At 38.5% G+C, this 14,055-nt stretch overlaps 1 protein-coding gene across 1 annotated transcript in view; it reads right to left on the reverse strand.

Moving 5' to 3' along the window:
• The window catches only part of CFAP54 (cilia and flagella associated protein 54), a 345,554-nt gene that overhangs the window by 236,830 nt on the left and 94,669 nt on the right, over nt 1-14,055 (reverse strand). Inside the window, exons 25-27 of the mRNA XM_040980448.1 lie at nt 12,928-13,083; nt 9,287-9,409; nt 1,440-1,568 (exon numbers count right to left, since the gene is read on the reverse strand). Coding sequence (XP_040836382.1) covers nt 1,440-1,568; nt 9,287-9,409; nt 12,928-13,083 — 408 coding nt within the window. The remainder of the gene's footprint in view (nt 1-1,439; nt 1,569-9,286; nt 9,410-12,927; nt 13,084-14,055) is intronic.

Genomic DNA, 14,055 nt, shown 5'->3' on the forward strand with positions numbered 1-14,055 from the left:
TCAAGATCTCCTGTTCTCCAAGGCCAAGTTCCAAATGCCCCTGTAACCTAAAGGGACCTTAGGTTGCTCTAAATACTTCTCACTATGTAAGGTGAACAGGCTCTATGATTTTCATTAGGAACAAGTATCAAACGTTGCTGGGCCAGGGGTTTGAATGGGCGAGGCATGAGGTCCTAAACAACTGCTTGAGGCAGGGGATAGCATCCCGTGTCAAGGCCTGATTAACATAAACAGCCTGGATGATGGCTTCTGAAAGTCAACACTTGAATACAAAAGAAACAATTAGAAACAAACAAATTTTTAAAATCCGATGTCTCTGTGTTAATCAAAACTTCCTCTAGACACAACAGTTTCCTTCTACTCAAAAAGTATTACTGATTTAAAAAAAAAAAAGTTATCCAAAATAGCAGAAGTGACTTAGAAGGTTTTTGGCAAGCAAACCCTTCTTTGAAAACTCAATGTATACAATAGTTAAAAGTAGGATTACTCTCTCTGAAACAAGGTTGGAAGCAAGAGTCAACTCTCACCCAAGCCGCTGATGCGATTTCAAGTAATTCCCACTGCACCTCAGAAACCAGTGACATTTCAATAATTGACCCACAAAAACATTTAACTGCAGACTTTCAAGCAAATGCAATTAAGCATAAGCTCTTACAAAAAACCATGTGTGGGGGGAGGCAGATGCCAAAAGTTAGATTCAAAAATTACCAGTCTTCTAAAGAAGAGAACTTAAGTGTCGCCATGAGTTTCAAAAATCTACATTGAACACAAGGGGAAGTGCTCTGACATGTACTCACTATAGTCAAGACCCTGAACAATGACATCTTAGCTTCAGAAGAGTCCTCAGAGGCCTTTCAGTACAATCCCTAGCCTTGAGGTATAGGAAGTTCTTGGTTCACTTAACTCATGATCAGTAAGAGTTATAAGGACTATTCAGTACACTTGCATAGATTTCATTTTCTTGACCATAACTCAAAGACAAAAGCAATGTTCTTCATCATATTATCTTTCTTCTGTGTAAACATGATGAATTAAAAACCAACCAATCTATGAAACCTACAAGACTCAATTAAATATGTGTTTAAAAACAAAAAATAGGTTTGCATCCGGCCTGATATTTGAGATACCAGTGGGGATTCCTGTATTCTGTGTCAGAGGGCCTGGTTTCAATGCTGTCCTCTGGCTCCTGACTCCAACTTGCTGCCAGTGTACACAATGGGGAAGGCTTAGGTAACTGGGTTACTACCACCTGCACCGGAGAGCTTCCCTGAGCTCCTGGCCCCTGGCTTCTGGCTTCAGCTGCATTACAGCTCCATAATGATGGGCACTGGAGGAGTGAACCAGCAAATTAAAGCATTCTCAGTCTCCCACACTCTTTCTCTCTCTCTCCATCTCTGTTAAATTAAAAAAAAAAATCAGTGACAAACGAAAACAATTACCTCCTCTGGTATTTCATCCAGCTCAGCATTACCAAATAGAGATCTGCACTCTGATGTGACATCCAACATCTTTTTCCCATAATTTATAATCATTACAGCCAGGTCATATTCTCTCCATGAACGCAGAATCTAATTTTTAAAATATTTGTGAATTGTCATTATTGGATATTCTTGTCTATTTTTAAGTGTAACAAACTATATTCCAGAAATTCAAAAGTTTTCTAAGTTTTTAAGGCTAAAAACAAAACAAAACAAAAATTCCTATTTTTAAATAAAGAGCTAAAAAAATTATAAGAACAAGTCAACAAGGAATTCCCCATACTTCTGACCTAGGCAGTCTTATATCTTCTGGTACAGGAAGTTTATTATTTAGAAAATATTCCCCACTCAAAGAAAAAAAATCCATGTTAAGACTCTTAAGTCACTCCTAGAGTTCCTATCACCATCACTTCTTATCTTGTGTTGCTTTGTTTGGGGAATGGCATAATTACTGACCTCATTATATCTTAGAGGAGCACTTCTATCAATCCAAGAGTTACAAGACATTCTGGGAGACTGGGCTGGAAATAAGCTTTCTCAGCAGAGTGTCTGTGATCCTATGGGAGGAAGACCTGCTCTGCGGCTCTCATTCATATCCCCTATTCCCAGCTGGTACTCTTTGGCCATCTCTAACCTGGCTCTCTGCTATCTCTCTAGAAGACTCTTCTTCTTATCATCTCCTTGTAAATTAATCTTACAGAATATTAAGCCAAGTATACTTCTGACACTCATCATTGTGCTCCTTGCCCTCCCAGAACAGCTTTCCTTCCTTATTATTCAGTTTCCTCTTATCATTAAACCTGGGTTCTAGCAACAACCCCAAGAAAATTTCCCTACGCAGCAATCTGATTTGCACATACCCTGCTGTCACAAAGGGACAAAGGAGCAAGACACCTCCTTCAAGACTCCATAGGGCAACTGAGAGTAGAAATAAGTCACCCTATAGAGGGAGAGGTATTAGGGATGCGGGAAAGCAGGGGTGGCAAGTGGGGTTATCTTCTTGTAACTGCACCTATGGGATGTACAAAATCTATTCTCTAGTAATAATTTTTTTAAAAAGGTTATATGCTTCATAATATAAGAACACTTCAAAAAGTTCACTGAAAAAAAATGGCATTAAAACATAAGCTTATTTTGCTTTTTGCCTTATACACATCTCTCAATGATCTTTTTGAGGACTCATTTCTTCTATTGAGCAAATGAGTGTTTAAGTTAAGTCAACCACTGTTACTCCTGACACAGAGCCAGGATACATAAAATGGCTGCAAAATAGTGATTGCTTACTCCAATCTGAGTAAATGCTTGGTAAGATCTACCAAATGCTGAGAACTGGAAATATTCCTGTAGCAAGCACCAGAACAATGGTGCTGGACAACTGCTCACTATGAAACACAATGTGCGAAGGAAAGAGGTGGGATGAGGGCAGGTATCTGACTTTGCAGTTAGGTCATGGCCTGGACACCAGCATCTCATACTGGGGAACCTTTGTTAGTGTCACAGCTTTGCTACCATGTCCAGCCTCTGCTAATGCTAACCCTGAGAGCCAGCAGGTAATGGCTCAACTATTTGGGTTCTTGCCACCCATTTGGGAGATGTCAGCAGTGACCTTACCAACAGTTTCTGCCTGGTCCAGCCCCACCAACTGTGGGCATTTGGGGATTAAATCAGCAGCCTGCCCCATCTCCCTCTCCAATACATAAATGAAGAATATTTAAATACAAAAATTGGAGAGATAAATACCGAAAAGGCAGGTGAGCTAAGGGCATGTGTTTTCTTGAATGTCCAGCATAGCAGTCCAATTTCTTTATAAAGATTCCTTTATAGGAAGTGAATTTTCTGTTATCCGAAAAACATAAAAAAGCAAATGCTAGCTCATTTGCTCCAGGATTCTGGGACTTGAAGTCAGTTTAGAGGATAGCTTTTAGAATAATTGTCAACTTATCAATTTGGGACAGAGTCAGCTCAAACATCAATATCCTGACATTATCATATTCATTTTTAGCATACTCAGAATGCATTTGGGAACATTTCCATAAAGACATCATTTGGGTTTCAACGATGGCCAGCGGCCTCAGATATTACGTGTTAACCTTTGGTAAGATCTCAGGGGTTTTATTCATTTAGGTTATTTGGCATTTTGTTAAGCTTAAAATACTGTGGATTACAAGTAACATGCTTCATCCCCTGTTTTTTGACTATTGTTAGTATTTTTAAGATCCATTAATTTGTAAGAGTCTTATATAAAATTACTTTATATATTTGATTTACAGTTATAGCCATATTTTTTTTACCAGATTCTCTTGGAATTTTGAAACCTTGATGATTAGATACATATTCTTTTCTAGAATTATAAAATTATTTACCATCCTTCACTATAGCATCAGAGAAAACATCAAAAAGTACTGAATTTCATTGTTTAGAGTCAGTATGACTTCTGTGTGCCTAATTTCTTTTAACAAAATGGCTTAGAAAAAAATATTTGCTGCAAGTTTTAATCTTTCTCATTATTCAGTACCTTCCTTCCATTCCTCACTTACCAGATAATGTACTACGAAAGGCTGCTAAGTGCTACTGAATGCCTATGTAATATTTTTCACATAATATTAGGGCTTTGCTCCCTTAAGTTTACTTTTGTAAAAAATCCAAGTTTCTATTTTAATTCAGATCTGATCTTTATCACTTGACAGTGAAGCTGTCTTAAGACCAGCAGTGACCAGACAACACCCAGAAGCAGAGCAGGTGACCAGACATTACCCGGAAGCAGAGCAGTGACCAGTCAATACCCAGAAGCAGAGCAGTGACCAGACAACACCCGGAAGCAGAGCAGTGACCAGTCAACACCCGGAAGCAGAGCATGTGACCAGACAATACCCGGAACCAGAGCAGTGACCAGTCAATACCCGGAAGCAGAGCAGTGACCAGACAACACCCAGAAGCAGAGCAGTGACCAGTCAACACCCGGAAGCAGAGCAGGTGATCCGACAGTGCAGAGCTGAAGAATCCCACCCGGTTTCCTGTCCTGATTCATGCTTCAGGCCCCGAACTCTGCCTTGTCCTAACAGGAAAACCGCTATTCATCCTTTATCTGTATTTGCATTTTCCAAGTATCCTTGGTTTAGCCATTTATTGCTCAACTACTGTTTTATCTCTTTGTTCTCATAATGCTCCTTGAAATGATGCACTTTTGAACATAACATTTTAGCCATCTGGGAATCTCTAATGTTTGAGTTCATTCATACTTAGTTGCATTCCTTCCATCTTACGTACTGCGTCTTTTTCCTTGTTCTTACTTCTGCTGAATCAGCCATTTCTCTCCAAATTATTCTTTCCTGCTACTGTTTCTCATTCCAGTCCCTTTTTCCCTCTCCATCATATAATCTGGAAGCTCTATTATCCTTTAAAGTTCTGTTACCTATTCCTGAGTGATATGTGCGTATATATGTAGATATTATCTTTTATTTATTTTTCCCAGGAACTTTTTGAAGTACATTCACATTTTTACAACTTGCCACCACCCGCCAAGAGTCTATAGACTCCTTCCCTCCAGAAACGGGATGGAAAACGTTAGTTCTAGGTTACTAACGAGGCTTTCTTTCAAAGACGAGTCTTCTCATTCAAGAATCCCTACTTAGCATTTATATTAGAAAGGCCTCGTCACGTCATCATTCTCTATCTAATTTTAATAATACGTATAGCCCAAGATTCATTGTTCCCATTATCCCTGTCCTTTTTGTCTTCCCCTATCTCAGGATTTTGGTTCTGAATTAATTGTCATTTGATAGAGTATTTCCTCAAGTGTTTGCCTTAGATAACTACAAGGACAGGAGACTATGTAAATGCCTGCACTTTAGAAAACGTTGATTTTGCCCTGAAAATGGAATGATATCTTTCCCAGTTACTGGTTTTTGGACCTTAGCGTTTCTCTTGGGATTCTACAAATTCTGTTCCAGTGCTTCAACTTTCAGCACTGCTGACAAAAAAAAAAAAAAAGAAAAGAAAAGAAAAAGTGTGACACAAATTGATTGTTTCCACTGTAAATTACCTTTTTTTTTTTTTCAGTTTCAAACCTATAGTTTTTTTTTCCATCCTCTGACTTCAGTAATTTCACAGCATCTGTCTCCGCATGGGGTCTGCACTGATCCTGCTGGGGACTGAGGGAGCCCACTGCTTCTCCTTTTGTTGTTTTTCCTACCCCCTTTATTTTCTTGTTATGACTTCTGTGGATCTGCCTTTTGAATTTATCTACCATCTCTGGGTGATTTTGCTCTGTTTCATGAGGTTTTTCTTAAAATTCCATATTTAAATCACCATATAATCATCATGTTAATTTGTTGGAATTTTTTCATTCCAAAAAACTTTGAGCCTGGTGCAATAGCCTAGCGGCTAAAGCTCTCGCCTTGTATGCATGTACCAGGATCCCATACGGGCACTGGTTCTAATCTTGGCAGTCCTGATTCCCGTTCAGCTCCCTGCCTGTGGCCGGGGAAAACAGTGGAGGACGGCCCAAAGCTTTGGGACCCTGCACCTGTGTGGGATTCCCAGAACAGGCTCCTGGCTCCCGGCCTCGGATCAGCTGAGCTCCAGTCATTGGGACCGCTTGGGGAGTGAATCACTGAACAGAAGATTTTTATCTTTGTCTCTCCTCCTCTCTGCATATCTGACTTTTCAATAAAAAAAAATAAATCTTTTTTAAAACGTCAGACTTTTTTCAGTTATGGAAGGATCTTTGTTTTCTTGTTTTTGTTTATTTGTCTGATGAGTTAGTTGGTTTTTAGATCCTTTGATTGAATGTCCTTCCAAGTTTTCTCTGTCTTTTCATTTTTCTTTCCCAAGTCATATCTCAGGTACTAGGAAACAATGCAACTATTCTGATATTTGACTCACTCTCCTTCCTTTGGAATATTGACTCCTCTTGAATGAATTAGTATTTTTTTCTTCCTAGTGGTAGCATATATCCCTCCAGAATCAACATAAGCCAGATCAGAGATGTCCCTCCAACAACAGTGATCTGGTAAGCCATGGAAGGAATATTTTTTACTCTTGAGGTCAAACTATAAATAACAAATAATGACTTCCTTGCCAAAGTCAAGGACAGAAACTTCTCCACTGCTGGACCTCAATAGAAACAAGCTTACATCCTAACTCAGTGATGGATCAAATCAGATGGGCAATAGTCTTCCAGACTCCTGGCCAAATCCAAAGAATCTGGTGAGAACCACATGACACAGCACATAGATATGGCCGTCCCTTGTGGAGATTCACCTAGATTATGTCAATTACACCCTCTGAGAAATCACCGAACACCGGCCTTTGAAGCATGCAACACAGATCAATAGTTTTATTTCTGGGTTCTGATCTCCTGGTTCTTTACGGCTTCCAAGGTGAGTGATGTCCCTTAACGGCCCTTGCTAAAGCTACCCTTGCCTAAGATATCCCTCTGCTCTTTGTCAACTGAACTGAACTGGCTTCTACAACACCCTGAAATAGGGATTTGAAAGAGGCCAGAGATACATACTTAAGCTACCATCTACTCAGAATTCCTCCTCCGTGTTTATTTTAAATTGATTTAAAAAAAAATCTTTCTGAAAGCCTTGACCCACAGAATACTTCCCTAATAATTCTTCTTGAATAAGAAATATATTTAGTTATTTCGATTGTATTCATACAGAACTACAGAAAAGAGAAAAACATATAGGAATATACTACTTCATTTACAAACCAGGTTAGGCATACATGTGGATATACAGATCTCTTACAATAACTCTCAAATCAACAGACTGGGAATCCTTTGCGCCATATGAATGTTCTTAGCTTATTTAAATAAGGCAGGGCTGGCACCTTGGCATAACAGAGGCTAGGCTGCCACCTGCAACACCAACATCTCATATGGGCACCTGTCTGAGCCTCAGCTGCTCCACTTGCAATTCCGTTGCCCAATAATGGCCTGGGAAGGCAGTGGAGGAGGGTCCAGATCCTTGGGCCCCCTACAACCATGTGGGAGTCCTAGGGGAGGCTCCTGGCCCTTGGCTCCAGATTATTCCAGCTTCAGTCATTGAGCCATTTGGGAAGTGGACCAGTGCATGATGGATATTTTCTTTCTCTTTCTCTCTTTCTCTTTCTCTCTCTCTTTTTCTCTATCTGTAAAATCTACTTAGAATCTGGCTAAATCCTCACCTTGCACGCACCTGGATCCCATACGGGTGCTGGTTTGTGTACTGGCTACTCCACCTCCCAACTAGCTCCCTGCTTGTGACCCCAAAAAGCAGTAGAGGATAACCCAAAGCCTTGAGGCCCTGCACCCATGGTGACACCCAGAGGAAGCTCCTGGCTACCGGCTTCAGACTGGCTCAGCTCTGACCGTTGCGGTTGCTTGGGGAGTAAACCAGGTGACGGAAGATGTTTCTGTGTGTCTCCTTCTCCCTGTGTATCTGCCTTTCCAATAAAAATAAACAAAACTTTTAAAAATAACTAAATAAACAATCTTTAGAAAAGAAAAAAAATCTTAAAAGGTAGTGTAATTGATGGCTATTGCTATAATTATAATGCGTTCCCTACAGTTCTTGTGTCCTTGATATCATTTGGAGTCTTCAGGAATTATTTAGGACTGGGTGAGGTCATGAAGTCAGGTCTTCTAAAATTAGATTAGTTGACTTCACAAAAAGAGGAAAAGAAACAGGAGCTCATGCACTCATTTGCTCTCAGCATGTTACGCCCTCTGCCTTGAAGGGAACTCTCACCAGATGCTGGCACCCTGATACTGAGCTCCCCACACTCCAGAACAGTGAGAAGTACATTTCACAAGTTGTAGTGTTCTGTTATAGTAGCAGAAAACAGAGCTAGACAACCATGAATCTCTGCTAAGAACATTTGCTCACATAATCCTTATGCCCTCTGCTTAACCAAGCTGCTTCTCCTCCATCTGTCTTACCTCTATTCTTTCTCTTAAGCAAGGTCACTCCATCCAAAATAGGTCCAGTCCTATGAATCCCTGTCAATTCACTGCTTTCCTTCTTTGTATCTAACACTGAAAGCTTCATAGACTATATCTGATGTGTGTGTTTGCTTTGTGTCCTCCACTAAACTGTAATTTCTACACCACAGTGTTACATTCTGCTCCAGCTGTTGCTGCTGCTGTTAATGCCTGCAGATGCAGTATCTATCCTCCAGTCTGTATCCTCCCAGATACATCAGTCTTAAGTGGTGCCATTTCAACCCAATATGATCGTTTGTTCTGTCTTGAATTCAGACTCCTGCCCAGCACTGTGAGAATCATGCTCCAATTCTGTCTATTCTGCCCATTCCTTCCATTTCTAATATTTTGAATTTCATGACATTGGCCTACCTCACCTTTAATGATAGACTCTTGTAACTCTGCTGCTTGGTCTCTTGATATTATCTAAGCCCCACTACCTTAGGCCAACTCGGGGGTGAAGATACTTCAGGTCTGCCTGCAGATTCCAGTGAGTTCACAACCTGATGTGATACTTAGGTTGACTACAGTATAATAAAAGTGTAATTAATAATTTAGCGCACGTAACGAACATGCATAACCATCCATAATGCCTACAAAGCATACAAATGATGTTTCATAAACATCAAACTGTTAGTTTCTGAAGCACTATCAGTTTATCAAAACGTCCAACATTGGATTACAAAGCTGCAATGTTCCAAATTACATTAGTTTTTGTTCTAAATATGATTTGAGGGTGATAGCTTTAAATGAGATCTAATTACAATGGTTAAAACTAGCTTTGCTTTCAGGATCAATATGGTTTCTAAATTGGTTAGACACAGAATGAGATAAATACCTTTGTTATGTAGAAGATACAACAAGCTATCATGTGCTGTACACTTTCAAAACTCAAGATATGTTTCTTTGAATGGCCAATATTCGGTAGTCCTTGCAAAAACACTATGCACTTTATCAAAATCTAAAAAATGAAACAGAAGCACAATGATTTTGCTTTAATATGTCATACTCAACACAAAACAAACTAGTCAAATCATATCTTAACCATAAAATTCTATTGCTAACAATAAGTATTGACAAATTACTTAATATGTACAAAAGAATATACCCAGGGATAAAACTGATATATTCTGTTTTCAGAGGAGCTCTTCATTTAAAGAAATTGGAAAATTGTTGAAGAGGAGAAAAATAAATATATAAGACAGATATATAGAAAGAACTATAAAAAGAAAGCATATTGTTGACAAGTGGGCAGGAAGAAAGTTCCAAGTATACAAGAAACTATCAGAGACAGGCTTAAGTACGAGGGATTAAAAACGGTATGAGGGATTCTGTGGTATATTAAATACTGTAGGGGGACTCCAAGTACTTAATAATAATTTTCCTTTCAAACTAAAATGAGAGGCACGCATTTGATGAAGCAGTTAAGACGCCACTCAGGACACCTGTACCCTATATTGAAATACATGGTTTGAGTCTCTTTTCCTCTGATTCTGATCCAGCTTCCTGCTAATGTGTACCCTGACAGGTATCAGACAGTAGTTAAAATACTTGGCTCCCTGCTGCCCATTTGGTAGCCCAAGAACGAGTCCCAGGATCCTGGCCTCAGCCTGGCCCAAAGTGAGATTTTACAGGCATTTGGGCAGTAAATCAGAGGATGGAAGATTTCTCTTTTAGTGTTTGTCTGAATGACTCTGTGTGTGTGAGTGTGTGTGTGTGTGTGTGTTTTGCGCACCTTTCAGATAAAATGAAAAGGTAATGAAATAATTAAACCAAATATTGATATCCCAGGAAGTAAACAAATATTCATACTTAACTTTCTATTGTTTTCTAATGTATGATTGTAAATTTGATCAAGGGTAAGTTTGTATACAAGAAAAGTTACTATTTTACAAAATGGTATTTATACACCCTTTTCTGAACTTTGTTTTTCTCTTTCAATTGTCTTAACGAGAATTAGCTCCAAGTCTACAGGTACATTGCCAATTCATTATTTCTAATGCCTGCATAGTATTATTTTGCATGGATCAATCATAATTCATCTAGCCATTTCCAAAATCTTATGATACACACTTTTGCACTTTTTTTTTTGACAGTCTAGCAATACTTTTTCTCCTGTGTATCTCCAGCTTATTTGCAACTATCGAAAAAGCCATTGTAAACATGTGGGCTATGACTGAGGCAACCCACTTTAAGATGATACCCAGTGAGAAAGAAGCACCATCCTCTAGGACACAGTATGCACTCTAAATCAATAACCATTATATGGTACTGTGTCCCCAGCAGGTGGAATATGAGAACCCAGGAATCAAGTGGTACAAAAAGAAATAGCATTTTGCCAACTGGTGATTTTGTTTTTTGGGATAAATTACTAATAAAGGACTTGCAATGTCAGATAAATGTATTTTATTAAAATCTTAGTCTATAGGACAAATTACTAGGAGAGTGATTATTGTCAGGCATATTTGTTTTTAATACTTTTTGAAATTAGATTCACTTTAATTAAAATTAAGCTTGCCTTCATGAAACCCAAAAGCTTCTAATAATTCACAATTCACCCATTAATGAAGAGTGCCTCTGCTTCACATTCTCGCTGGCAATGGGAGCTATAGATCTTTTCAATTTTGTGAGTGATATCACACTGTCACTTTTGTGACTATTCAGAGTCTGTACAATTTTTTATGTTTCTCACTTGACTCACATTTGATTTTCTGTGAGGGGCTTATCTGCAAGGCATTTTATGATATAGATACATACCCTCTGTCAGTCTTGGAGACGTTCAAATCCACAAGGTTTAATTTATGCTTGTATTATTTATGTGATGGTCATTTTAGTCACCCAGAGGTTTCCTGTTTTGAAGGAGTCTTGTCTCATTCAGAAAGACTGCCTGCAAGTCTTGGGTCACATGTCACCTTTTGGCAAATATATATTTTTTTACCTAAAGTAATTTTGCTCTATTTTGCATTTAAGTCTTTAAACTTAACATCACAGACATGGGGCAAATAAGGATCAAACAACTTTCTTTTAGACAAATATCAAGGTGCTTCTTCACCATTGATCTCCCAACGAATGCCCACTTAGCCAATGAGCTTGGGAAAGGATCTTCAGCCTCTGATGAGACCAAACTCCAGTCAACGCTCTGGAATTCTGCCTGACATGACCAGTAACCATGTAGTTAGCCTCCTAACCCACAGAAGCTATGAGACAGTGGCTTGGGTATCCTTTAAAGTCATTACATTTATGGCAGTTTTGTTAGGAAGCATATTAGATAACTAATATAATCTTTTTAGCCTAGTCTCTCACCTACCATTTTTTCATGAATTCTAATTGCCCCAACTCCAAGCTATCAAATATATTCTCTTGAGTCATTTGTCATGATTCTTCCTTTTAATGGCTTTAATAAAGTGTTTTGAATATATACTGAAGCTTCTAACATTATAAGAACATAAAAATTGAAATAACCTTGAAAACCTAGAAATGTGTAATTATCAATATTAAACTAGGAACAGCAATAAGGTTGAAAGTTTTCAGAGAAATATATTTTGTATCCTTATTTATGTCTGCTTACATGCATCATTTTTTAAGTTTCTCAGTTAATTCTTGAGATTTCATAATCTTTATTATTAACCTACATACCTTAAAAGAGATACATTATTTTCCTTTCCAAAAGGAATCTGAGTTATCTTTGTTAAAAAGAATGAAATTCTACCATTTGTGACCAGATGGTTCCAACTAGAGATCATTTATGCTCAGTGAAATAAGTCAATCCCAAAAGGACAAATACCATATATTCTCCCTGATATAAGGCAAACTTCATGCAAAATATAAGATCCATAACCCTTCCAACACTGTTTTTGCTGCAATCCATTGGTTTTGATATCTTTGTTTTTGCTTTCATTTCTTCAAAATAGTTTCTTTTTATCTGATTAAAGTCTTCATTGGCTTACACATCATATAGTAGCACCATTTTCTCCAAGATTTGTTTTCTGTTTTATTTCTTCATCAATACATTGATCATTCTGTAGCATGTTATTTAACACCACAGTGTTGTAAATTTTTAAACTTTATTCCTGTTGTTCATTTGTTTTATGGCCTTTCATTTAAAAGAACATATAGTAACAGCATAATAGAGATTTGCATATCTAGATGTGAAGATATGGTGCTGCACACATCTCTACTTCCAAATCAGAGATGAACTCCCAATGAGACTGTTGGATGCATCTTGACAATAGGATTCTGGACTGTCTGCCATTGTCTGCACCAGCAATGTCAGGACACACTTGGATAGCAGATTGATGCACTTGTGACTGCTTGTGAAGGATTCTACTATTGTAATAATGTGGGGGAAACTGCTTGGGAGGAGGGAATTTGGGAAGGGAGTAAGGGAAATCCCAGAGCCTACTGAATTGTTTCATAGAAATAAAAAATACAATGGAAAAACAAACAACTAACTCACAGAACAACAGGAAATATCCTTACCTGTACGACAGGTACCAACACAATATTGTGATATATTATAGGTGCAAGGAGGCCATAACATTGAGTCACAGCTTGAAAGGTGTAACTGGAATCATTTAGGAAGCTGCTAAGTTCCAAGGCCACTAATACTCTCTCACATTCAATCAGTCTGGCAATCTGTAAGGAGATAGGTATTTTGACTCAAATTGAATCCCAGCTGCTAATTTACTCATTTGTAAGGAAGAAGAAAAAAAAGATTAGGAAATATGATCCTCGTGGCTTCAGACCACATGAATATTAGTCTGAAGAAAATCTAAACTCAGAGAAATTTCTAATTCTCCAAAACTGTTAAATGTAGACACTCAACTTCAGAAATATCCTGTGAAACAATGCAAATACACTAATAACAAAGAAGGAATCAATCTCTTTTTTTGGTGTATAAAAGTGCAACCTTGGTTGCATTTCAATTTTAGGAAAAACTGGTTTTCAAAACCATAAATTATAGCAAACGGTAAAGACAGACCGTCTTTGTAATAGTCGAGTCCCTTTACCCTTTTGGTTTGTGAGAAATGGCAAATTTTCACTAAACCAAGCTAATCTTCTATTATATTTGTACGACTTAGATTCATACATATATATATATATTTATATTTACTTTTATTTGAAAGGCAGAACATACAGGGAGCAGAGAAAGAAGGAAAGCCTTCCATTTGCTGGTTCACTTCCCAAATGGCCACAGTGGCCAGAGCTGAGCCAATCTGAAGCCAGGAGTCGGAAGATTCTTCCAGATCTCTCATGTGGATGCAGGTGCCAAGGGTCCAGGGCAACCTCTACTGCCTTACCAGACCACAGATAGATAGCTGGATAGAAAACAGAGCAGCCAGTATATGAGTCAGTGCACATATGGAATGCAGGAGCCACAGTGGGGAGGATTAGCATGCATCACCACCAGACTGAACTCAGTACTTTCTGCACTTAAATAAAAATGACAGTAAAATGGGGGCTGGCACCGTGGCCTATCAAGCCAAGCCTCCAGCTACAGTGTCCAAATCTCATATGGGTGCTGGTTCCAGCCTCAGTGGCTCAATTTCCAATCCAGTTTTCTGCAAATAGTTAAGAAAGGCAGTAGAAGAGGGCTCTAGTCCTTGA

Source organism: Ochotona curzoniae, unplaced genomic scaffold (assembly GCF_017591425.1).
Source record: "Ochotona curzoniae isolate NIBS_2020 unplaced genomic scaffold, NIBS_Ocur_1.0 contig_1014, whole genome shotgun sequence".
Lineage (NCBI taxonomy): Eukaryota > Metazoa > Chordata > Mammalia > Lagomorpha > Ochotonidae > Ochotona > Ochotona curzoniae.